The sequence below is a fragment of the Lissotriton vulgaris genome, chromosome 11 (assembly GCF_964263255.1).
Source record: "Lissotriton vulgaris chromosome 11, aLisVul1.2, whole genome shotgun sequence".
Classification (NCBI taxonomy): domain Eukaryota; kingdom Metazoa; phylum Chordata; class Amphibia; order Caudata; family Salamandridae; genus Lissotriton; species Lissotriton vulgaris.
This window is the reverse complement of record NC_141699.1, coordinates 306,038,695-306,065,342: the sequence shown is the minus strand read 5'-3', so window position 1 is coordinate 306,065,342 and position 26,648 is coordinate 306,038,695. Positions and strand designations below refer to the sequence as shown.

Here is a 26,648-nt window from a genome sequence, read left to right as displayed (position 1 = left end):
GAGGTCCGGTCCGGGGTGTCTTCCCAACAGTACATAAGAACCCACGGTACCTGAAAGGGAGGTGTCCCTCCGACGCCAACTAACCATCCTCCCAGGACTCAGGCCTCTCCAGAGCTATCCTGCGACGGCGAAACTGTCACTGTTGCTGCAGAGGCAACTGCAGTACCTCTCTCCTGCAGGCTAATCGTAGGGTCCGACCTTCTCGAGGCAGCGCCTGGCCCACTCTTTGCCAGGACGGGGAGCGCCGTCTCCGCCTCGACGGGGAGCTCCCACCTCTCGAAGAGGGGGCAGCGTCATCCAAGCCCAGGAGATCTTTGGCAGCTTGCAAGGATCTGACCTGAACCAACCTGTTTTGCCATCTGGAGATAAGGCGAAAGGGATAGCCCCAGGAGTAGGCCACATTCTGGTCACACAAGAAGGAGGTCACCGGCCGAAACTCACGCCTCTTCTGAAGCGTCGAGGCTGCCAGGTCCTGGTACAGCTGGGGATGATGGTCCCGAAACTGCAGGGAGGGAATCCCTCGGGCTTTTCGAAGTATGCGTTCCTTCAGTTGGAAATCGTGGATGCAAACCAGGATATCAGGGGGTGGAGCCCCTACGCGTCTTGGCAGACCAACTCTATGGACCCTGTCCATACGGATCTCGCTGAGGTCCTCCTCTCCCAGGATCTGCAGGAAGAGGGCCTCTACGTAGCCTCTCAAGTCTCCAGCCTCCCCATCCCAGGGCATGGCTCGGATGCGGATATTGTTCCGGCGGGACCTGTTTTCCAAGTCCTCTGCGTGGGCCTGGAGATCTAAATTCTGCTCTGTGAGCCGGATCACATCCTGTTGGAGCTGGTGCACCTCGTCCGCCGTACCCAAGTCATGGTCTTCCACTCGCTCTCCGATGCAATCCACGTCTCTCCTCACCTCGCGGAGATCCGAAGCAAGCTGGGAGCAGAGCTCCGAAATGTCCTCCTTAATGGCAGAGAAAAGTTCCAGCATGAAGGCCTTAGTGGCGGGTGCCTCATCATCTCTCAATTTGGGTGAGACACTGGGTCCGGGGAATGCCACCTGCTGGGCCCCCTTCGTGGGGGATCCTTGCCCGGCTTCTCCTTACGGGGTTTGGTGGTCATTGCGCCTTCTTCAACCGCACCTCTACACCTGATGGAGCGTCAGAGTCGAGTCTTCACTGTCGGTGTGGGTCGCTAAGAGCCGCCCCGGAGCTTTGCAGTTGTCGCTGTGTTCTATAGGACCCAGCGCCGGTGTGGTGCAGGTCACCTCAGGCAGTGGGGCCAGTCAGCCCCCGCCCAGACGTGCGCTGGAGGCAGGGAGTCCTAGTGCGCCACCAATGTCGTGTCGTAGCCAGTGCGATGTAGGCTGAGCGCGCCCGTCAGCCGATGCGGAGCCAGGGTGGACCCCACAGGGTGATCTAGGGATCGGCTCAGCTCCCCCAAGACCTAGAAGGCACCAGCCGCGGCCCGCAGCACCGCCACAGCCCACCGAACCCAAAGTCCACAGGAGCGCTATCTTCCCGCTTCAACCGCCAGCTCATCAAAGTAAATGCCGCACACCCAGACCGGCCAGTACGGCCATGATCGTGGCGGCCGCAGACACAGGCAGCAAAGATGGCGGGAGCAGCCTCACCCGTCCACCCGGAGATCTCGGTGCACGGCGCCGCGGCTCAGGGTGTTGGCGCCTCAGGTCCAATGTCCGTTCCAAGTGAAGCAGGGGGTGTGTCAGGAGTCCAGAGCCGATGCTGGCCACTCTGGCAGCGAGGGGGGGGGGGGGGGGGGGGGGGGAATATGGTCAATAAAGATGCCCCAATCGCCTCACCTCGCTGAAGTCGGCACCCCCGGGCTCAAGGCAGCAAAGGCAGCACAGGCCGGAGGTCCCCAGGCACAATTTGTGCGGCAGCCCAGACACGCAGCAGGGCCCGGGCGTAGTCCGTCGTCCAGTTCCTGCACCGGGCACCTCTCCCGGCAATCCGGCCCCACAGCCCCGCTGCCAATCGGATCCCTAAGGGGCCGCAACCGGGCCGCCAGGCCACCTCACACTCCTCGCGGGGTCTTCCTAATCACTGGAGCCGCGGCAGGCACAGCCGGCCGGAGCCGCCATTACACCCGGGCAGGCGGCAGCAGGCACGGAGCTCCGACACAGCGCAGGCAGCGGCAAAGCGCTCCAAAACAGTCCAGGCTCACTCCGGATAGCTTCCCACATGGGATGAGGGATTTTGGCGTCCTGGGAGGCTGCTAAAACAAGGCGAAGCCAAAGCTCGGCGTTGGAGGGACTCAGGGAACGTCTCACTCCGCCGCCATCTTGGACACGCCTCACAACCAATATTTTTTAAAGCAGTAACCTAGGCAGACGTCGCAGTCGTGTGACTATCGCTGTGGTGAGTTTAGGTCATCAATGGTAAACTGAACAGCGTGAGAAACGAATGCAATGGGGCTAGGACTGAGGACACAACTTTTAATTGGTATAGGCATACTAAATTACCTTTTAGTCTAATATCTTAATAAAATGTATTTTCCTCTCACTGGATACTGCTTTGGAGTTGGATCCACAAGTAGGACATTAGGATAGACCATAAAGAAGATGGGTGGGTCCCAATAGCACAGGAAGCTGTAAAGATACTTCTCTTAACCTACTACAGAAAGTAGAATAGGACCACCATTCCTTTATATTAACAACTACACGAAAAAAGTAAGTTTGTTGGCTTTCACTGTTGGATGTGGAACAGTTGTTCTAAATCAGAAACATTTTGATGCCTCATGTGAGAAGAAGGAAATGTACCAGAAATACCAGGCTCCATAAAGATAAAGAATTGTACCCCCCTGTCATTGGATGGAAGATTTTATAGATACTACTTACTTGACTTCTCTTTTTAGTATGAACACCAAGAAGCAAATCAGCATATGGCTTTTGTTTGGGATATGCTACCGCCGATTGCTAATGGGTATCTCTGCAGTTCTGACCATTGATCATGTGGAGCAGTAGGAATAACAGTGGGTGTTCTCTTTATTGATTCTCATCTGTGTCCAGGGATGCTTCTACTGGGCAAGAACTCTGCCACAGGACTTTCGATTAGTCTGTGTGTGGGGGACGGCAGTTATGTTGTGCTGGTCAAGTGACCCAGACAGATGCATCTGTTGGTGGAAAATCAATAAATTCTAGCGATAAACAAAGCTCAGCCACCCCCTGTCCTTTGCTTTGCAGGTCACCGCAACATTGTGGGGATAGTCACTGCCCTGGTGATCCTCTTCATCTTCGCCATTGGGAGCATCACCATTCTAATTTTGTACTGTAACCCTGAATTCTGCCAGAAAGGTATGTCATCATGTAATGTGCATTTTATTTTGTAAAATATCATTGCAGTTCACCCTGAATTATATCAAGGAATTCGCATTTGCATGCTTACGTTTTTTACAAAGAAATGACCTGGGAATATCTTTACACCTTTTGATAATTAACAGACTGTAGTGAGGCTAAGGTGAGGAAAAGCAGCTATTGCTATGGCATGGTTTCAGACTAACTGGTGTCAGAGTGGTAGAGTTCTTGCAGCGTATGTGAGAGGTAAAAGGCTGCTTTTCATTGTAGTGTAAATGCAATGTGCGAGTTTTGACTTGAAAAGAAAATAGCATCGACTAAGACACAATAATGCTACAGAAAAAGAAACCACATAAATGAATGCAGCTAAACACAAAAAAAACACAAAAGCACAACATATAAATGCAATTCCAAAAATGTCCAAAATACAACAACAAACTCCGCAAACAGCGCCGGAGCACAGGCCACTATAATACAATAAACACAACAGAACAAAATAGTAGAATGGAACACTACAGAACATAACAGAATAACACAATCACCACAGCAATGCAATACAACACACTAATCCAAATACACACTTTTAAAAGTGTACTACTAAAGAAACCAACAATGCACCCCAAAACAACATAATACAATAATACAAGATAGCAAGGCGTCACAATATAAATAACACAACTACAACTCAAATAACAATAGAAACTAACTCGCCCAAAAACAAAACATTACCAAAAATAAAACACAACTTAAAAAAAAGCTATTTATTGGTTATTATTTCTAAGATGCACTACAGGTGGGTTTGTTAAAATCTAATGGTTTTATGAAGGCCATTCCAAAGTTTAGTTCTTCAACTTTCAAAGTTCGGATTCTAAAGTTGGTAGGTTCTGTATTATAGGCTTGTCCGCTCACTATGCTCCAGATAAGACATAGTATCAAATGCTGAATTGCAATTTCACAGTTAAATAGGCCAAGTTAGACTTCTTGGATGGCATATGGCTGTGTGTTTTTTAGGCTGTAGTTGATACAGACAGATTTGTTTTGTAACTTTTACAATCTCTGCATATAATTTTGGGAGACATATGTGGCCATGCAGTATTAAAATATAGCTGTAACCACCTGTAGCTTGTAATGCAATTGCCAGGATGAGACCGAAAGGGCATAGAACTGAAAACTGATAGATTTTACCACAACATTATCGCAGCTCGGTTGCATTATTTTAGTTATTTGAGAAACATAAGTCTCAATACAGCAATACACAAATATTCTCCGTAAATGGCATCACCATCTAAAACACTACTTTCATCAAACTCCGAGCGTTGATGGTTAACAATTTCTTACTGCTAAGTCAGTGAAAAAACGAGTTTCCCCTCTTGATCATGAAACATACAAACAAATTTGACCAAGCTCTTTTAAATGAACAAAGGGCAGATGAACTACTCCATTTTGAGGGTGCAAACCCTGTGATTTGCAAAATTAGAGGCACTGCAACAGCAAATTGGCTTTTTGGTATTAACTAAACCCATTTTGCAAATAAAACTTGGAAATGGATAGCATATCATAATTTGGAAGAGGCATGTTTCAGCCATCGCTTCCAAATCACAATTCAGTAGCAGGTCTATCAATGGTTTGCAAGCAAAATTCCATTTGCAAACCATTGAATGGTTACCAACACCTCAAAATATGTAGTAACTCATTTGCAAAAGTGAAGGGTCCCTAATGGAACTATTCCCCTTTGTGAATGTAAAAAAAATATTGAGGAGAAGGTAGTGGTCCACTTTTTTTTTTTATTGCAAAGTTTTCTATAGTGCTGGCTAGACCCGGAGGTATCAGAGCGCTTTACATGAGGATCATCGAGTTACAGGTTACATAGTTACATCAGTTAGAATCAAGAGTCACAGAGGAGGGGGAGGAAAGGAAAGACAAACGGGGAGACGAGGAAGACAATGTCAGATGACCGGCTGGGTAGGTGACGGCCAAAGGGCCAGACTCCTTTATAGCTGCATAGGACAGCTCCACCGGGCATCGGCCAAGGTTGCTTGGACTCCACTGAAACACTGCAAACTCTGAAACTACTTTTTTTTTAAAAATAAGAAGTAAACTTTCTTTTTAAATATAGCCTTGTGTTCTTTAAGCAAAACGGGCAGCATTTAAAAACAAAGTGTACTTTATTTAGAGGCAATCACAGACATGGTGGTCTGCTGACCCTAGCAGGCCACCATCTCTTTGATGGCCTCCAACCGTAGAGTCACATTTTGCAATCTACCTCAATAATAATCATGAGGTAGGTCAGATTGCGTCTCACTCTGAATGGGAACTGTGTGAATCAGCATATTTGTACATTGGTCGGTTCACAAAACCACAATCAATTAGCAAAAAGTTGGTGTACAATTTTCAACTTCTGTTTGTGAAACAGTTCTTCGTACATCTGGCTCAAAAAGTAATAGGTTTCTATATTTCCTTGTCCTCTATAGAAAAATCTTTGAACTTCACTCTGGACTCCTCTCTTTCCCCAGTCCTAGACATAAACAAAATTAATATAGCAGCACATTTTCACCTAAATTCCCTTAAAAAATGTAACAACTTCTGTCGCCCTCAAATTTAAGGATGACTGACCACGCATTGGTCATCTCAGACTCGGGCAATGCCATTCTTTCCAAGTTACCTCAAACCTACTCAACTTTCTTTATGCCCTCCTTTCCGATTCACAGTGGCTACCAATTGATGCCAGAGTCAAATGGATATTCGGATGCCTTGTTTAGAAAGCTCCTCATCTGCATTAACTTTTCATATTTGACCAGTGTACACGACATTTGGGGTGGAAAAAGGAGAACTAAAATGTCAGGATTCTCTACTTACAAGTACTGAAGTTCAGAACCAACCACGCCCAACACCAGTCATTTTCTGAAATTGCAGCTACATTATAGAACTCACTTCCAACCGACCAATCGACCCAACCTTTCCTTATGTCATTTAAACATAAGGGAAGGTTGAATCACCTAAAAGCTGCCCACTTCGGCTTTACCTCACTTAAAAAAGTCGGTCTTTCATCCTGCTTAACCATTCATCTTCTCCTTTTTTTTCCTCGCTATATGTTGGTCCTAAGGCATACTTTCTGTTATTTGTTTCAAACACCCTTATACTTTCTTAGCCAGGGTTAATAAATAATATATGTCATGTTGTATTGTCGGTTTGTGCTTGTGTTGTGCTTGTGATACTCTATTGTTTTGTCCTTTGTTGTGTTCTATTGCTGTTGTAGAGTTGTTACTGTATTGCCGTGTTACATTGTTACCATTGTTGCGGTTGCAGTCTACCTTTTTATGCACAAACATTATTTTCACACATTACCACCTCCACAAATCTTCTTTCATGATACAATGGTAAAAGGTGTTCACAGCAAGAAGGGTGCTACCACGGACATGCCAAAGTGCAACACAGTATTATAGTGATGTGGTGCATACTTTGTGCTTCAGTAAGTTCAACCATTCTTGTCACCTTTTAGTTCCTCCACAAATCTGATTTCATGATAACGTGATAAGGAATTTTGGCACAAAACACTGTGCAAATACCACTGATGACATGTTCTAGCACCAACCAAGAAATACTGCTTGTAGGTCAGTGAACTAGAGTCCAGGGCTGGATCAGGAGTGGATTTAGTGCATATTTTCTAATCTAAAGGCTAGTGAGTTCATAGAGAGTCCTCGAATTTAGGGGGGGGAGACAAAAACTGTGTTATTTCATAAAGATCTGTGTAAAATGTGCCCAGTATGCAAGGGGAGAGCTTAAGAGCAGCTATGGTGTATGGTGCCCAAAGAGGTAAGAGAATGTGGAGTCTGGTGTTGTCCATAATCCGGTTTATCACCAAATCCAAAGCTTCTGTTTGTCTATCACAATGCAGTAAACCTTAGAGAATGTTTAGAACATCTCAAACAAAATGTTGGCTAGTATTACTCATGTTCTCTTCTCTCTTTGTACCTTTCAGTGCACTCACGGTGAGTATTCCTTGGCAAAAACATAACAATCCTGGTGCAAAAAGAAAGACTCAACAGCAAGTGACCCACATGAAGGTGGTCCAGTTAAGGCTGGCTTGTACAGAGATAAGTATTTACTGATCTCCAGAAAAGTGCTAGGAGCAGACATTCACCAAGCTGCTTCCCACTGCTTTTATACTGGGAAAACCTCCGGTCAGTCAGCCCTGTACTGGAAGTCTCTTGTACGAGAAAAGGTATGGAAGAGCGCTAGGCAGTAAGCAGAGATCACTCTATGACTGAGCACACCATTAAAAAAGGCATTTAAAGGTGTATCACACGGTATGCTGACACCTCTTACATTAGCGTGAGGTCATCAAGAAAAATGTGTTTTGCACATAATGCCCCTCAATGCATCCTTGGATCAGCTGACTGGGGAGGTCTGTCACACGCGTTCACGTTTTAGATTTTGCCTTAGGGAAGGACACCAGACTCCATACATCAGGCAGTGACAAGTCATTTCTAAATGTAGTCACAGAGGACTTTGTCTCGGCCACTTTTGTTGGTAGGTAGAGCTCCAAGTGGTAGCACTAAAAGAATAAGGTCTAGAATGCATTGTGAAAGTGCATGACTGCCCTATCCTTTCTGGGGTCAGCTATGTAGATGGGGGATAATGGCTGGAACACAAAGGCTGAACTCTCATTTTCCTACTTTTAGAGGTGGTCTGTAGAAAAGAAAGGTAAGGATTTCATGGACAGGGAGCTGAACACTTCCACCAGTCCAGGTGGGGTGACGGGGATTGGATGTACATTCAGACTGTGACGTCTAATTGGATTGGAAGTGCATGCACACTGTGACATATGAATCTGTGAATATGCGTGTCTTTATCATGCATTGCTAAGTAGTAAATTGCCCTCAGTACCTGTGTGCATTATAAGGTAGACATATGTTTTCATTGGTGCCAGGTAGAGAATGCAGCAATACCTGGTACCTAGAGTTTCTTCACTTAATTCTTTCCTGTAACTAAAGACCTTGCTGAATTGAGAAGAGGGATCTTTAATGTGCATTCTCAGTCGTTCCTTGGCTTCATCCCTGATCCTTGCTGGACTGACTGGTATACATGTATAGATTTTCAGGGGTACAGTTATCTTTATGCAGAGCATTGGGTGCAGGAGATGAGGGGCCCACTCAAACACAACTAGGGTTGTCTTTTACTATGCAAGTAGATAGGAACAGAGAACCTGTTCTCTCTTCTTTATGATATCCCCTGCTACCTTTTCTACTCCCTTGGGGGATGTTTTTGTTCATTGGACTACATCTTCTTTCTAACTTTCCTGACGTTGTTAAGCATAGAGCACCCACAAACTGGGCAAAGTGGTGACAATTGGTGGCAAATTGTGATGACCAGTTATCTAGTGAGATTCAATCCTCTGGTCAACATTTGAAGGTCTTGTAGTTTGTGTGCTTTGGGTCAAATGAAGGGAGCCATCCTGCCTCGCTTCTTTCAAGGAGGTTTAAGTCTACAATGTAGGAATTCCCTCTTACTGTCATGAAAAATACGTTTGTGGTGATGGGTCATGGTGCTACTTGTGAATGAGCCCACAACTTGTAGGTGAAAAATAACAACCATACATTATGCATGCAAAAGAAAACCCTTACTGTTATAGGAACTGTAGTAGAGACAGTGTTTGTTGCTCAATATGCAGAAGAACATGGGTGCCTTGATACATAAATGAGGTTCATCTCAACCTGCTAACTTGAAGCAGCTTGCATTAGTATTGAACACAAACTCCCTTAAGCATGGGCTCTTTAAAGAAAAAGAGTTGAGAAAGATTTTGGCCTCTTCACATCCCAGAGGTTGCATTTTGAGAAAAGCAGAGAAAGTGCGGAGACAAAAAAGCTAACCTACCATCTCTGATGCCTGTAGAAGACTGAGTGGTTTGAAGACCAACTCTATTTTTAGGTCGAGCATTAAAGACCTCTGTATATACTTTAGTATATACTTATATGTGTATGTACTTTTTAGGCTCTGGAGATCAGCCCTATGTTATGTCACAGAATTTTTTATGCGCACGGTTATCCAGAGGTGTCCTGGCGCTATTTACTTATCCTTTCAGCAAAAGCAGCAGATGCAAAGTTACTTACAAAAAGCCAAGTCTTTAAGCCCCTCCTAAAGGCTAGAAGATCAGTGACATTTCTCAGGTGGAAAAGGAGGTCGTTCCAGGCTTTGGTTGCCCCGAAGATAAAGTTTCGGTCTCCCCCTGTTGCCTTCTTTATAACTGGGACTGTAACCAACTTGGCTCCTAGGGAGCGAAGCTTTCTTTTTGGTATGTACCAATTGAATTGTTTTTGTAGATAGTCGGGTCCTATTCCTTGGAGTGCCTTAAATACGGTACACAAAGATTTAAAACGTACCCGATTCCTCACTGGGTGCCAGTGTAATTTTTTGATTCCTTTGGAAATTGAGTCAAACTTGGGCGTACCCATGAGTAGCCTGGCAGCCGCGTTTTGCAGCCTTTCGAGTTTGTTCATAAGATGTTCCTAAATATTCAAATATAGACCGTTACAATAATCCAGCCTTGATAAGACTAGCGCAGTGACCACTGTTTGCCGCCTGTCAGATGGTAAAAACTGTAATATTTTTTTCACTGTTTTGAGAACACACGCTGTTGAAGATGAGACTGAATTGACTTGAACGCTGAAGGTCAGTCTATGATCTACAATTATTTCCAGGTTTGAACATTTTTTCATCGGTGTGGGGAGAGAACCTATGTAAGACGCCCACCAGTTAGGGTTCCAGAAATTGGTGTAAATTCCAAATGGTATGACCTCCGTCTTGCCTGAGTTAATCTTTAGGCAATTTTCTGCCCTAGGACTTGTCTGCTTCCGCGTAGGAATTTTTTTTTCTGTTCAATTCCATCTATGTAACTGTCTTGATAGAAAACGACCATCAGAGGGCAGTAAAATACCAGAATTACTTTCTGCTCGTTCAACTGCCTCTATTTAACTGTCTTACTAGAAAATGACCATTAGAGGTCAGTAAAATACAAGAATTGCTTTCTGTTGAGGGACTTTCTATTTTTATTTTTTCTGGCAACTGCTTCCATTTAACTTTCTTGATAGAAAACGGCCAGCAGATGTCAGTAAAATACCAGAATCACTTTAGCATTCTCTAGATTCCAGTCCATAGAAATTGTCTTCCACGAGCACCTGTAGACAATATTTTTTTTTCTTCAAATTTTGTATTTTCAGTGATATGACCACCGAAGGCCCTGATTTTAAATTAAAAACCGAGGTTTGGACTATACAATTTCCAGCTGAAAGGCAATATTTCTCTCCATGTGTTCCCATACGTGGCGTGTCGCTCAGATCGGTGCTTACTTTTCCTCCTTGTTAAAGAGCAATAGATGTTTCAGCACCATGCTAATGTGCTGCATAGCTAAATACATAAAAGGTCCCAAAGGCGTGACCGATTGCACTGCAAATGCTTGTTCCTCCCTGTAAACAATTCCTGTGTACCAGGAACAGGTAGGCAGTTATGTTTGGATATGAAAACCTTTAGCTAGGGAGGTTAAAAAATCATGTAATATCTCTACCAGCAATTTATTATTCTGTGGAGATTTGCAGTCTAGAGATTCATTGCAGTTCCCTAAATCCAGCTGGACAGGACGAAGGAAGGAAATTATTTATTTTTCTTAAATTGTCCATGTTCCACACACTTTGAAAATGACAAGTATCTCCCTCTTATTGTGTGTAGGGCTCGTGGAGCAGGGGACGTCATGGTGTTGATGGACTCAGAGGATGAGGACGAGATGCCAGAGGAGGAGATGGTATCTACCAGTGATGACACAACAGTCACCACCCCAGCTGCAAATGGTAACATCAGGCATGCAGTTATCTGCCACCATGTCCCAGAGAGTAAGTACAGTGTAGCACAGATGCAAAACCCTACAGAAGTATTTACACTGTCCAGCCTACAGTTATGGAAAGAACGAGCTGTAAGATTGTGTCCAGAGCCATGGCCTCATGAATTGGTATACATTTTTAGGACTTGCTTCTGGGAAATCATTTTGCTTTGCTGAGCTTGTACCCTCATGCATTTGAATTGTGTTATTTGCACCAATATGTTTGTTAATATCTAGATGTACACTTTTTCTTTTTATGTCTTTCAATCTATTTTCAGGTATTTTGTATATTCATCATGACCGTTTCAATAGGTACCTACCCTTCTAATCATAGCTAGGGTACCAATAGTGTATAACCTTGTTTTTGCTCATGTGCACTTGTTTTTGTAGATCTTTTGTAGTCTCAATACTTGTATTTGTTAAAATTGTCGAAATGGTCAGAGGAATCTGTAAGCCAAATACATCCTCCTTCCTCACTAGTTTGCTATGTATGTTTTGGATTCATTTGAATGAGTTTGGCTGGGTCCCTGCAAGTGCATACATTGTGTTCTTTGCGTCTATGATAATGTAATAATATTTGTGTCTCTGAACTGTTTAGATAGGCAGTCTAATTACCAGTCTTTGAGTAAGGCTGGAGTTGGTGTTGAGTAAAAGATGTCCTATATTGTGAATTAAAGTCTGATGGCCACTTATCTTAACTGGTCCCAAATGTGCTGCTAAGTCTCAGGAAGAAGAGACAGGATGCTCTACCTGGCCACATTATAGCAGATGGGTGCATCAATGTGAAGGCAGCAACACAAAATATTTTTTTTATTTATAGGCAAAGCCTATCAATTTAACGCTCAGGTTGATCTATTAGCTGGTCAGTCTGTTTTCACATTGTTTTAATATGTAAATTGGATGTAGCCCAGCCCTGTTTGGTGCCTTCCAGACACTCGATACCCAGTGCCAATTTTTTCAATATTAATTATATTAAGGGATGTTCACATCACAGCAAATTAAATCCATATAAATATTCCAAATTAATTCTAAATACAGAGTTATGCTGCGCAACTGATGATTTATCCCGGTCACAGCCAGTCGACGTGTGTTTTGCAGATCCCCGCTTCCGCAACGGACTTCTTCTAAATTTGCCAGAATATAATACGGAACACTATGAGAAAGGAGTCTTTGTTGGAGCCAACTCAAGGGCTTGGAACTCTTTGATAGCCGGCAGAAAGGAAATATTACTTGTTTAAACGCATCCTTAATAAAGAGGGGATTCACAAAACGTGTTGGATGGATGTGAACTTAATATCAATATATTTGTAGTATCCTTGGCATGTGGTTGAATTCAGGCCACTCTTTCTTCTTGAAGACTGCAACTGTCATAAACGGCCCAGACATCCATCTGGTGACAGCAGTAAGGGACACTCCACTGCAGTCACTTAGTGGAAACATCATACATTTGATATTTTCCTATGTGGATTCCTCTAAAATAGTAAAACCCGGCTAGGTTTTTCTTGACCCTTTCATGAATTAATCACATTTCAATAGTCCTGAGAAGAATCATCTAGGTTACACAGGAACAAAGAATCAAATTCAAAGTTCTGCTTACTGTATTATTAATAATAGTATAAAAATAATGTCATAATAATATAAGGGACAATTGGTCTTTGGGTCAAGAAACATTCATGTTGATCTGCTAAACAGAATTCAGGCAAAAACACTGGATTCAAACTATCAGGTGCAGCACCCTCTCCTCTGGAAAGCCCATGGTACGTACTTAATGGCTGTGAGCACATCCTGCCCTAAAAAGGGTATTGAAAACTGCCCTGTCCAAGGAGGCTTTTGAAGTCACGGTTTGCATGACTCGTGGGTAGGGGGGTGGGGGGGTTGGTGGGTAGTCTCACGGTGGGGGACAGGAAGCAGACATACTCCCTCTCCTTCCATAAGCCAATCACAACACTGCAATGGGAGCATTGTGATTAGTGCGGACAGCGCCCAACCAGGCACCTGTAGAGAGGCCAGTTTCAGGCAACCTATAAAGAGAACAGGGAGAGTGCGCATGACTACTTTGGTCGGCTCCAGGGGACCAACCAAACAGTCAGGGCCCACAACTGTGGTCAAGCCACACCTCCCTGAACCGCCCACCAACCCGCCAACAACCAGGCATACCGTTTTGCTTCTTGCAGCGCGAGAAGCAGATATATAAAATGTTTCAAAATAACATTTTATGTTTCTGCTTCTCGCACTGCGAGAAAGCAGTGGGGCAATGCTCCTCCGCCCTGATGGCGGAGCTGACCCTGGGCCTTTGATCTCCAGGCAGTGTTTTCCGACACTACCCACTTCTACTGAAAGACTCCACACCTCCTCATAATCCCTTCCACTCCCCCACAATTCAAAAAATGTCCCTACAATATGGACCCAATATGCAAAGGAATTTTGCATTAGCAAGGCCTATAATTCACAAATGCACTTGCTTCACACCGCAACATACCTTTGTGTAATGTTAAAAAGTCATTTTGGAAGTCGGTTGGAAAAGTCTTTTCAACTTGCTAAATGTATTTGTGACTCTTTAAGAATTTGAAACATGAGTCCGCATGATAGAACGCTAACTACATTTTTGTGAAAGCCAAAGGTTTGCAGCTACAGTTTGAGAATGCAGTTGGGGTTGCGAACTACTGGTCAGTATCTTACCCCTGTGCTGGTGTGATACCTGAATCACATGGGGGAAGCTGATCTCCTTTTAGAATCGTTGTGTGTGGCGTAATGTGGAGCAGACGGTGGTCCAGAGGGTCACTCTATGCTCCCACTGATGTCCTCCGAAGCTTTATTATTCGTAAATTCAGCACCATCGCTTTTATGGGACGTGCGCCTCTTTAAAACACGAGCCTTGGTAAAGTCAATGGGCCTGGCCTTGGCATGTTAGTGCAATGATGAATTTGTTTTACTTTTTAATTGAAAGCATATGCAAATAATATCAGAAAAAAAGATAAAACACATATCACCACCTAAATGTGGCCATCACATTCTTTCAATGAGAATATAAATTAAGAACCTTTCACTGATATGTTTTAAGTGATTTAAAGAGTAAAATACCTTTATTATTTTTTTATTAATAATTAGAAGAGTACATTTAGAAATAACACATATACAATGCGCTTAATATAGTGGATATTTATGTCAGGTATCACCTTTGCACAAAGCAGCATAAAAGGCACAGATAAACAAGAGAATGTTCATCTTATGTGTATATTAATAATAGAATAATACATAAGAAACATATTAAAAGCAAATTTCGCACATTTCCCCTGACAGCCTCGAGATTTCAGAGGTAACCATTTTGTATTTAACCTCCCTTATCTCTCGGCATGTTTCCTATACATTTCCAAAGAGCATTAAACGTAGCATATGAGCCTGACATTAGGGCATATCGTTTCTCCAATTCTAAAACTCGACGCGGTTTAGTCTGCAAGTCGTGAAATGTGGATATATTCTCACTGCGCCAGTTCTGAAACATTAGTGATCTGGCTACTAAGGCTGCTATAAGTAAGCCTTTCGTCTGTAAAGTGCTAATTGTTATATTCGGGGACTTTCCAAAGGTTGCATTATGGTTGTCGATACCTACTCACCCACTAGATTGTGCCTACAGTGTTTCTCGATCTCGTCCCAGAATTGTTTGATCCTTGGACATTCACAAACAATATGGGTCCAGCTACTCCCATCTTCCACCGAACAATGGAAGCATTTATCTAGTATCTGGGGCATATACTGAGTAAGAAGGCTGGGGTCCTATATAATAACTAATTGGTTTAGAATTGTATTTTCCTGAAATAGGCACCTCTAGTGTTCAATTTATTGATTCTATTCCAAACCAACCTTGAAATCTGAAGGCCCTCTTCAATGTACCATTTATCGCAAGCCTTTTCGTACACCCTATTGTCCTTTTAAGTTTTTAATTTGAAGAAAAGACCATTTAAGTATGTCTTTAAAGCAGCTGAAGCTGCGCTCAATCTGTGTCCAGTTTTACCAGACGTCAATATTAATAAAATCTGCCACTGTTACATATCCATTCTCTTCCCATTTCATTAGAATGTTAGGTTCGACCAGCTGCTGTCCCCCAACATATTTGGAGACGTTTATCAAAGGTAAACTTAAGACACAGCTATATGCAAATCAGTCTTGACCCTGTGCCTTAATGGAACAGTCCAGCCCGAACTGCCAAGCCATGTCTCCCTAGACCAGAAATAAGCATCCTGGCACTGGTTTCTGGCTAACAGCCCGCATCAGAAAAACCATAGGTGGTGATGGACGGAACGTTGACAATACAAACACTCACCCCAGTCAACTGATCTGGGTTTAATCCATCACCGTTCTTTAGCTCACTCCGCCACCCCAGTTCAGACATGGCCATATGAAAATCAGTCTGACCCTGTGCCTCATTGGAACAATCCAGCCCGAACTGCCAAGCCATGTCTTCCCTGGACCGGAATCAAGCTTCCCAGGACCGGTTTCTGGCATTACAGCCGTCTTCAGCCAGGCTTGCTTGACTCCGGTTGCAAAGTGAGCAAGGGACTCACGTCTGAGCATACCCTGCCAACTTAGGGCGAACAAAGAAAAACCAAAGGTGGTGATGGACGGAGCGTTGACAATACAAACACTCACCCCCAGTCAACTGATCTGGGTTTAATCCATCACCGTTCTTTAGCTCACTCCGCCACCCCAGTTCAGACATGGCCATATGCAAATCAGTCTGACCCTGTGCCTCATGGGAACAGTCCAGTCCGAACTGCCAAGCCATGTCTTCCCTGGACCGGAATCAAGCTTCCCAGGACCGGTTTCTGGCATTACAGCCGTCTTCAGCCGGGCTTGCATGACTCCAGTGGCAAAGTGAGCAAGGGACTCACGTCTGAGCATACCCAGCCAACTTAGGGCGAACAAAGAAAAACCAAAGATGGTGATGGACGGAGCGTTGACAATACAAACACTCACCCCAGTCAACTGATCTGGGTTTAATCCATCACCGTTCTTTGCCTAACTCCGCCACCCCGCATCAGCCAGGCTAGCTTGAATCTAGTGGCAAAGTGAGCAAGGGACCCACATCTGGGCATACCCTGCCAACTTAGGGAAAACAAAGCAAACACAAGGAGATGATGGACAGAGCGCTGAAACTTTTCAGACATTCACCCCCAGTCACAGATCTGGGTTGAATCCATCATCGCTCTTTATGCTCACTTCGTCACCCCCGTTCAGACACAGCTATATGCAAATCAGTCTTGACCCTGTGTCTTATGGGAACAGTCCAGCCTAAACTGCCAAGCCATGTCTTCCCTGGACCGTAAACAAGGATCCTGGGACAAGTTTCGGGCTAACAGCCCTCATCAGCCAGGCTAGCTTGAATCCAATGGCAAAGTGAGCAAGGGACCCACGTCTGGGCATACCCTGTCAACTTAGGGCACACAAAGCAAACACAAGGAGATGGGGACGGAGCGCTGAAACTTTTCAGACACTCACCCCCAGTCACAGATATGGAGTGAATTTATCATCATTCTTTAGCTCACTTAGCCATCTCAGTTCAGACCCAGCTATATGCAAATCAGCTTGACCTTGTGCCTCGTGGGAGCAGCCCAGCCCGAACTGCCAAGCCAGGTCTTCCCTGAACTGGAAACAAGCATCTGGGACCGGTTTTTGGATAAAACACTTAATCAGCCAGGCTAGCTTGAATCCAATGGCAAAGTGAGCAAGGGACCCACGTCTGGGCATACCCTGCCAACGTAGGGCAAACAAAGCAAACACATGATGGACGGAGAGCTGCAAGGTTTCCAGGAAGACCTGGCTTGGCAGTTCGGGCTGGCCTGTTCCCATGAGGCACAGGGTCAAGACTGATTTGCATATGACTGGGTCTGAATTGAGGTGGCTAAGTGAGCTAAAGAATGATGATGGATTCAACCCAGATTTGCGACTGGGGGTGAGTGTCTGAAAAGTTTCAGCGCTCCATCCATCATCTCCTTGTGTGTCCCAGACAATCTCTACAGGAGCGGTGTCAGTATCAATCATAAAGAAATGTATAATCTTATCAGAGACCCCTGCACACCATTCATCATTCTCCAAATTAATTTTATTAAAATACCATCGTCTGGGCGCTCGGTCGACCTCGATTCCTGCCACTTCTATTTTGACCAGTGTGTGATCCAAAAAGGCGTTTGGGATATATTCATGAGTGAACAGTTTCAGCCCATGTGATGTTAAAAAATTGATTACGGGGATGATTAGTGTAGTCTAGTGACTAAAAAATTATCTATTCTGGAAGCAGTATTATATTTTGCAGAGAGGCTTGAAAATGCATGTTTCTTAGGGTGGTGAAAGCACCATAGATCAATCAGATCTAGTTTCATGTAACAATTAGCTAGAGCAAGAGCCATTTGTGACTTATTGTTTCTCCGGGCTGTGGTGGATAAATCTAACAAGGATCTTGAAGGAAATACAAATCGCCACATAAAATGACTTGACCTGGGATGTTAGTAAAAGCCTGCTTTAGTTCTAACAAAGGAAAAGGGTTATCTAGAATTGGTGCATAGATTGTTGCTATGGTTAAGTTTGATTCATTCAGTTTCCCATTAAGAAATGCCCAACTTCCCCCGAATCTGTCTTTATAGCCTCTATCTGAAATTGTATATGCTTGCTAATGTTTATCCCTACCCCCCTTTGTGCACAGCTAGCATTGGATTGGCATTGGGACCCGACCCATTGTTGGAAAATTGTACTCAAGCTGTTCTTATCCTTGAAGTGGGTTTCCTGCAGGAGTATAATATCTGTCCTGTGGACCCTTAGCCAGCTTTCTACTACCTGAGTGTTGCGCCCATTGTTAAGTCCATTGATATTTAAAGTTATTACTTTCAGAACTTCTTTACATCTCATTATTTCTTATGTGATTGGGAAAATAAAGTGACTAGTGCTATGGCCATCATGATAATTTTATCTGAATGGGTCATGTACATTGTGCATCGTTGTAGCTCCATTGTATCTAGATGAAGATTATTTATGGTATGAGGTAGCCTAAAGTGTGTTAAGTGATCTCAAGTGCAGTTTCGAGTGTTTCAGTGCTTTCATTCCCCCCCACACCCCAGTGCTAGTGCAGTCAGGATAGTTTTATGCAAATGTTTGATGTGCATTGTGCAACTTTGTAGGTCCATAATACCTATACAGAGAATATATATAGCATAATGTAGTCTAAACCGCATTAGTTAACCTAAAGTGCGTTTTTGAGATATTTCAGAGCAGTTTATCAAAAACATACTTGTTGTTGATAAAGTATCTATTCCTATACTCTTCTTTGACTTACCATTGCCTTATTTGTTCCAACTTTGTTGTGTCCTGATAATTATCTAAAAACATAATTTTAAACTCTTTTTACATTTTGCAACACCCCTATGACCAACTGCCCTGTTAACCCCCTGTCCTCCCTAGAAGATGGATTGCCCACGTTTCCCCCTTCTCCCCAGTTGAACCTGAATGCCATTATGGTGCATCCCTCCCGCACTCCACCTTTCCCCATCCGGAATCTAATTCCTGACACCCCTTCTCCCGCCCTAGACAAATCTTCTGTACATTAGACCAATGTGACTACATCAACTTTAAGCGTACATTTTCTGTCTTAGGTCAGTTTTAAGCAGTTTCATTGGAGAGTTTAGTTAACACTGATTGGGCCTCAGGGGTATCTGAAAATAAGAGAAATTGACCCTTGATAAGTACTTTGAGCTTAGATTGTTGGGCTATCAAAGCCTGGCCCCCCGTCCCCTTAAATAAATAAATCAATTTCACAAACTCTTTTCTTTGATGTGCTGTTGCTGCTGACATATCCGAGAATATCTTAAATTGTGGAATTTCTATAGTAGAAAAAAATTCTCCTGGCAATTGCAGTATATAATTTTCACTCCTTAATTCGGTAGTCGGCAAAATGTAATAATATTGTACAAGGACATTTTGCGTTCATCTGTCTCTGTGCTGGGACACTATGAACCCCTGTGATTGTTAAATACCCTTCCAATTCTGGCATGACTTTATTTAGAAGTGTTTCGGCCCATTTGGGGACTTGGGTACCTTCTCTTCCTTCTGGTATGCCCACAAGTAAATGGTTGGAGCGTCTGTTATAATTCTCCAGCTTAAGCTCTACTTGATTCTTTCATTTCTCCATTACAGTTAGCTCTTAATGAATAATAGTCACTTTGGGCCATATGTAGGTGGACAAATACTGGTCGGTAACGGCCGATTTCGGCCGTTACCGACCGGTATTTGTATTTCCAGATGTAGGGGGCCTGAAATTTAGCGATTCTGTATATTTACTGAATCAGAAAATTTACTGAATGGGTAAATTACCGATTCGGTAAATGTGCAGAATCGCTAATTTGGGATGTAGGTGGCACTGGAAACAGTGCCACAGGCCCTGAGAAATTCGTTATTTACCATGAAATACAATGGCATGGTAAATAACGAATTTCTGTGTACATGCACCTCTGTGCATGTACACCTGTGCCATGTGACACACATACATGCCCTTAGGGCATGTATGTGTGTCACATGGCACACAAGCCAGAATCAGGGGTGCAACAGGGTGTCAAAGTGACACCCTGTCCCCCTTGACAAATCGGTAAAATTACCGAATCGGTATTTACCGATTCAGTAATTGCCATTGATTCCTATGGGCCTCAAGGCCCATAGGAATCAATGGCAATTACCGAATCGGTAAATACCGATTCGGTAATTACCGAATATTACTGATTTGGTAATATTTAAAGAATTATTACCTACATGGCATTTACCGAATTGTAAATACCGAATCGGTAAAATTCGGTATTTACGATTCGGTAAATGCCATTTACCTACAGATGGCCCCAAATCTTCTAATTCTGAGATACGATTTTCGGTTTCATTTACTCATTTTGGTGTATTAGAAATATTCTCCTCCAGTTTAAAGAGGCTCTCGTGCAGTGTAGCAATCTCATACACTTGTTATGTTATGTTATTTTGTGTCTTTTATAGCGCTCGGCTACTTAAGAGTGTCCCGGCGCTTTATTGACAGGCTGAAAACGCCAAACATAACAGATAGATTAAAAGAGACAGGTCAGCAAAACAAAAATCTAGGAGGCAAAAAGCCAGGTTTTCAGGCCCTTCCTGAAAGCCAGCAGATTTGAAGTGCTGCGTAAAGCCAAGGGCAAAGAGTTCCACTTGTGATGTTTTCAAATCTTTGATCTCTCCTAATATGGTAATTAGCATGTCTTTAATTGAGCTCTTTCCTGTCTCTCCATCTTCTGTCTCAGCTCTTGGTAGCTGTTTCAAGAGATCCTCCTTCATATATGCTCTATTCGCCATGTCTTCTTCTGTACTTCTGCTACATTTCTCCCTTGATGGAAAAAGACTTGAAGGGGAGATATCCTGAAGTAGAGATAATCTGTTAGGAACACTTATTGCTTGTCTATGTTGACTAGTTATTGGCGTTTGTACTGAGGACTGAGTGTGGTTCTGATCTATAGCCAGTGCAGCGGTGTGTGATGGTGCTGGAGACTCGAGAAGATTTCTGTTGGTTTTGAAAAAGTGGATATTGTTTGGAGCAGACAGAATTGCTACTTTCCGTGGAATTTGTGATTCTGTTTTGGGTATCTTGTCTATTGTCTCTGTGTTCTATATTCGAAGATATATCAAGCAGCTGCTGCTCAGAAACATCTCCAGTACTTTCTGACTCCGAAGTCTTTTCAGTGTCCCGCATGCTATCCATATTAGCTTGCCTTTCCACCTCAATCAAGGCATACGAGTTTAACTCCATTCTGTGTTGCACGTTTCTCTGCACTTTGTGTTTTGTTTTGGGAGCGCGAGGGAGTAGATTGATTTGGCATTTCATTTTTATTTTTTGATGTTTTACTCTGCTAAGTGCGCATCCTGCATATTTGAGGTCCACGGTGACTATTGTAAAGCGATTTTTCTTGTTTGCATACCGCTGGGTTCTATGCTAAATTTCTGACTACGGTCTCTATCTTTTCCAACCTTTTCTCTATGTAGCCACTTCTATCATCTCCGGGTTTTTTTCCGTCCGGTTGTGTTAACGAGAAAGGCAATGACAGTTGGATGAAGGGCTGGTAACTCGGGATTGAGTGGTGGTTATCAGAGAGTTTTTAAAAACTCTTTTTATTGAAAATAAAACAATAACAAACAAGGCATTAATAGGCATACAGCTGGGTATGTGTTCAAGTAGGGGAGGAAACTCGTCACAATGTAATACAGAACATCAGTATGAGAAATAAGGGGGGGAGCAGGGGGGAAACAAAGCCACTTTATGTTAGGATTAGATAGCATTAGGAATGTCGGATCAGGGGGAGAGAGGAGTATCCAGAACTTCGGTGAGGGGAGATGTACACACCTCCCCCCGGTACGCATGCCATTCACCCCAAATTTTACCCCACTTCCTCGGTCTACCCCACTTCCTCGGTCTACCACGTGCCACATACACCGTTTTCTCACGAAACATACACCAGTCCATGTTCTCCTTCCATGCCAAAACCGTGGGCGGCCTCTGGGAGCCCCACAACTGTGCTATATCTCTTTTGGCAACCATATTCCCCAGGGTCGCTCACTGAGTCTGCGCCACATTATAATCAGTCGGTTCCCATACATTCAGCAAGCAACGCCTGGCTTCGGGTAGTAGCGCAACTCCCGTGACCTCGGTCCTCACTGCATGCACTCGATTCCAAAACACTGCTATCTCCGGACATTCCCAAATTATGTGGAGGAAAGTACCAGTTAAACCGCACCACGCTTGCACAATCCATCAACAGAATAACTCATCCGAATCAAGCGAGGGCCAGTCACGTAGATCCGGTTCAGGATCTTAAGCTACACGAATCTGAGACGGGCTGGAATCGCGACCTCCTTGGGCGAGGATATCGCAGATTGCCAGTCCTCGTCCTCTTATTCTAAACAGTCATTGGTCCAAACCTCTCTAAGGTGTACCAACAGGTCAGCACGGTTGTTAATCAATTTTTTATATATCAGAGAAATAGTGCTGTCTGGAACGTATCCATCAAGCACCCGGTCTTTGAGAGGGGACGATTCCAGGATAGCAACACCTTCAGGAAAAACCGAATTCAAAGCATGGTGGACCTGTATATAACGGTAAAACTCCTTGTCATTACGTTCGTACTCTATCTTCAGCTCCTCGAAGGTCTTAATCCTACCTTTGGCCCAGAGGTCGCTTACTTTGCTAATACCGATCCTATCCCAGTTCGCAAAGCCTTTCGTCCTCCACAAGCTACCCAATTTATCAGACGTATAGAGCGGAGTAGCCCGGGTCAATCGGTCCGCCCATCCCATTGCCGCGTTCGCACACTTCCACACTTGCACTGCTATATTAGTGGGTCCTGACAGTTTCCCTCCCGCAGATTTGGAGTAAAGCGCCCTGTTATAGTCTCAACCGGGTAGCTGCCACTTATCCATCTCGAACGCCGGGTTCAAAACCGGACCGTACATTCCATGGTTGATTGCTCCCAGCTGGGAGGCCCAGTAGTAACGCTTGATATCCGGAAGTGCGATACTGCCGTCATACCAGGGAAGCGTCAATTTGGCGAGGGCGATACGCGGACGTCCGCCCCACACCAACTGCCTCTGAACAGGGCTGCACGCCCCGGGGGGGACAATGGCAGTCTACTCCAGGCCGCCACATCAGATTTTAACCGTTGGAGTGGAGGAAGCAGATTCCGTTCATAACGGACAATGGGGTCCAGTGTGATATAGACCCCCAGATATTTAAATCCTGTCTGTGCCACCTGTATAGGACAGCCGCGCGGTAAAACGGGAGTGTCACCCAAAAGTACGTAAACACAGGACTTAGTCCAGTTAATCACAAGGCCGAAGTTTCTCCCGAACGAGTTCAGCACATCAATCAGTACTATCAAGGACTTTCGAGGTGACGAGAGATACAACAGGATGTCATCTGCGTATAATGATATTTGGTCCTCAAATTCTGGGGTCCACTGAATACCCTTCATTGATGGTTCCCACCGCAGCCAAGCCGCCAGACGTTCCAAGGCGAGGGCAAAAAGAAGTGGGGACAACGGGCACCCCTGTCGTGTGACCCTCCCCAGAACGAAGGACCTGGAAACCCGACCATTTACCACAATCTGAGCTAATGGTTCCTCGTATAGAAGTTTTACCCAGCCGATGAAACCGGAGCCGAAACCAAACTTTGCAAGAGCAGCCCAGAGATATGGCCATTCCACCGTATCAAAGGCCATCGTAGCATCCAAAGAGACCAAGATGGCCGGATCACGCAGCGGCGTCGCTCTCGCCAGGACGCCATGCAGGCGTCGCAGGTTCAGAGCCGTGTTGCGATGTGGAATGAAACCAGATTGATCCGGATGGATCAGGTCACCGATCACCTTTATCAAGCGGTTTGCCAATAATTTAGCCCGGATCTTGGGCTCCGCATTAAGGAGTGATATAGGCCTATAGGATGCGCAGCGATCTCGCGGTTTCCCCTCCTTATGAATCACCACGATGGTCGCAAGTCGCTGATCACAGGGAAGGGAGCCGATGTCTCGCGCTTCTAGGAACATAGCACGAAGATGCGGCGCCATTTTGTCGGGACGCAGTTTGTAAAGCTCGATGGGGAGACCGTTGGGGCCCATAGCTTTTCCCGAGCGGACGGATCGGATAGCAGCCGCCACCTCATCAACCGAAAACGCTGCGTCCATCAAATCCCTATCTGAGTCCGATAGGCGTGGCAACGCAATGTCCCTTAACAGTAAAAGGGAGTCTTCCTCTGGTCTAACGGAGACTGGGGAGTATACATTTCAAAAATGTTCTGCAAAACACTCCACAATCTCAACCGGGTCAGTCACACGCACTCCATCAGCTCTCTCAACCACAGGAACTACATGACTCGCCCTCTCTTTTTTGTCTAACCAAGCGATCAGCTTCCCAGCCTTGTCTCCCACATCATACAGCCGTCCCTGCTGCTCTTTACTAGCAATTCTAGCAGCGTCCGTTACCAGGGCTCTATAATCAAGCTGTTTGAGACCAAGGACATGAACCTTCTCCTGAGTGATATCCACGTCTAAATCCCCTTCCAACTCCGCTATTTCGGCCTCTAGGCGGACCACTGCCTCATGTTTGCTTTTTTTAGCAGCAGCGATTAGCGATAGCACCTGTCCACGGATAACAGTCTTAAAAGCCTCCCACAATGAAACAGAAGAGGATACAGACCCCACATTCTCAATGAAATAATGATCCAAAGACTTAACCAATTCAGCCCTGGTTTTGGGGTTACGGAGATACCAAGGGTTAATCAGAGCCACTCGACCCTCAGCACCCATCTTCATGTCCATCAAAAGCCACAGTGGGGAGTGGTCCGAAATACCCCTGGCTAGATGTCTAACTTCCCTAACCAAAGAGGCCGTGAGCGCCAGAGTGAAAGGTGAATTGCGCCTGTCCCGGATGCATTAGCCTCCAACAATCTACCAGTCCCAGCATCTGCAAAAATTCACCTAACCATGACTTTGATTTCGTGAGGTCCCTGGGTGGGCTGCGGTCCTCCCTACCGGAAACAGAGTTGAAATCTCCACCCATAATCAGAGTGCCCTCAGGGAGCCCTAAAACCACCATCCCCAGTTCAGCAAAAGTCGTGGTCTGCAGCCCAGGTGGAACATATACAGAGAGCAGTGAGATGGTCTTCCCCTCCCACCTACCAGTGAGCACAGCATAGCGTCCCCTATCATCAAGGATTATGTCGTCTACCTCCAGGGGGATGGAACTCCTGACTAGGGTACCCACCCCTCTAGATCCAGTGGGGAATCCAGAATGTGCAATCAGACGATATCCTCGCCGATTCATAGCATGGCATATGTTGCCAATGAAATGTGTTTCTTGCAATAAAACTACATCAGGGGAAAAGCGTCTCAATAGTTGTAACACAACCCCACGTTTTATCCTGTCGCCCAACTCATTGACATTCCAGCACAATAACTTCAACCCCCTACCCCCCATCCCAGGAGCAAGTGATGAATCCACCCCATAGCGAACAGAACACCCAGATCAAGATGTAAGACGATGTGTTGCCTTGAAACAAAATGAAACAAACCCAAACCTCCCCCCACCCCCCCAACAAAGCCTGAAAATACACCCCTCCACCATGCACCCCTGCGATAGACTCAAAAGCCACCCCAACTTGCAGTGTGCCTATCGCCCAATTATTAAACTAGTCTACAAAAAGAAACCCGGAGGAGGAAGAGTCCCATTCTCCCTCGCCACCTCTAGGTACAGTACCATAAGTATCGCAAAAGTCATGAAACCACAGCTGCCAGTTCTGTACACTGTCCGAAAACCAGCTACCACTTCTCATTCCTGTTCTGGCGGGCCACAGGCCCGGTTCTAGCGGGTGGGCCGGGTGGGCCGGGCCCACCCAAACTTTGGCCTGGCCCACCCAAACATAACCCTTGGCCCTGGCAGTGACGTCAGCAAGGCCAGCAGAATATGGCCAAAGCAAGTTAAAACGTTCTTCGAACGTTATCTTTCTTTAGGAGTTGCGTGATTGGGCCTGGGCTCGCACCCCCAGTCACGCATCTCCTATTAGGCAGGTGGGCTGTGTCCCCGCCCACTCGTGCAGGTACATTAGGGGCACTGTGAAGGGGACAAAGCCTTTCGTTGGAACTGGATTTGTGGATAATTAATTCTTTTCTGCTGGTAAAGAGGAGGTTGTTTTGCCGTTTCGTTTTCCTGACCTTCCTGACCCCTTGAGCTGTTTGTTTAACTGATCCGGCTGTGACAGAGTTCGTAAGGAGCAAGTAAGAGAATGTGTGGCTATTGTGTTTTTTAAATCTGTGAGAAAGACATACTTAGAACGCCGTGTTTATTTCATTAACATCGTGTGTTTAAATCGTTGGTATCATTCATGAGTGGTTCTGCAAGGATGCACAACTAAATGTCCAAATAACCTTGGGGATTGTTGATCTTGCTGGGGAGCGTTCTTAGTTTGGTTTGTAGTATTTAAATGCAATAGAACTGTAGTTAACGTGGATAGCTCAGTGGGTTACTGCCTTTGTCCCAGAGATCCTTTGATACATAAGACAGTGTGATCAAAGACGTGTATACAAACCAGAATGGTATAATTTTATTTTTTATTTTTTTTGTATTGCTAGTTAGTTCGAATTTTCCCATTATTTCATTATTCTAATGTTGCAATACAGAGTTTGGGCAGATATAATTTCTAATCAGTACAGCCAACCACTGGGGTATGATATAAATCCTGTGTTTGTGGTTCTCCAGACCCAACCCTCTTAATACATATTGCCCAGCAGCATGGATGAGATGTGATTCCTACACCTGGTAATCTTCATTAGCTTATGTGACATTCCCTATAGGCTGATTTGGATACTTTTATGAATCATTGTGTCTGCATAATGTGTGTGTGATGCATAGTACTGTGATACCCTACACTACGAGTAG

General features: G+C 44.7%; 1 protein-coding gene across 3 annotated transcripts in view; it reads left to right on the top strand.

Moving 5' to 3' along the window:
* VSIG10 (V-set and immunoglobulin domain containing 10) overlaps positions 1 to 26,648 on the top strand; it is a 225,156-nt gene that overhangs the window by 174,999 nt on the left and 23,509 nt on the right. For 2 of the 3 annotated variants that reach the window (XR_015300902.1, XR_015300903.1), the window contains exons 6-7: positions 3,197 to 3,319; positions 11,030 to 11,190. Coding sequence is in view for 1 of the 3 variants with exons in the window: in XM_086943275.1 (XP_086799401.1) it covers positions 3,197 to 3,307; positions 7,287 to 7,300 (125 nt within the window). In the remaining 2 variants the exon portion in view is untranslated. Of the gene's footprint in view, positions 1 to 3,196; positions 3,320 to 7,286; positions 8,608 to 11,029; positions 11,191 to 26,648 lie in introns of those variants that run through there. The other variant, XM_086943275.1, reaches the window with a different exon arrangement.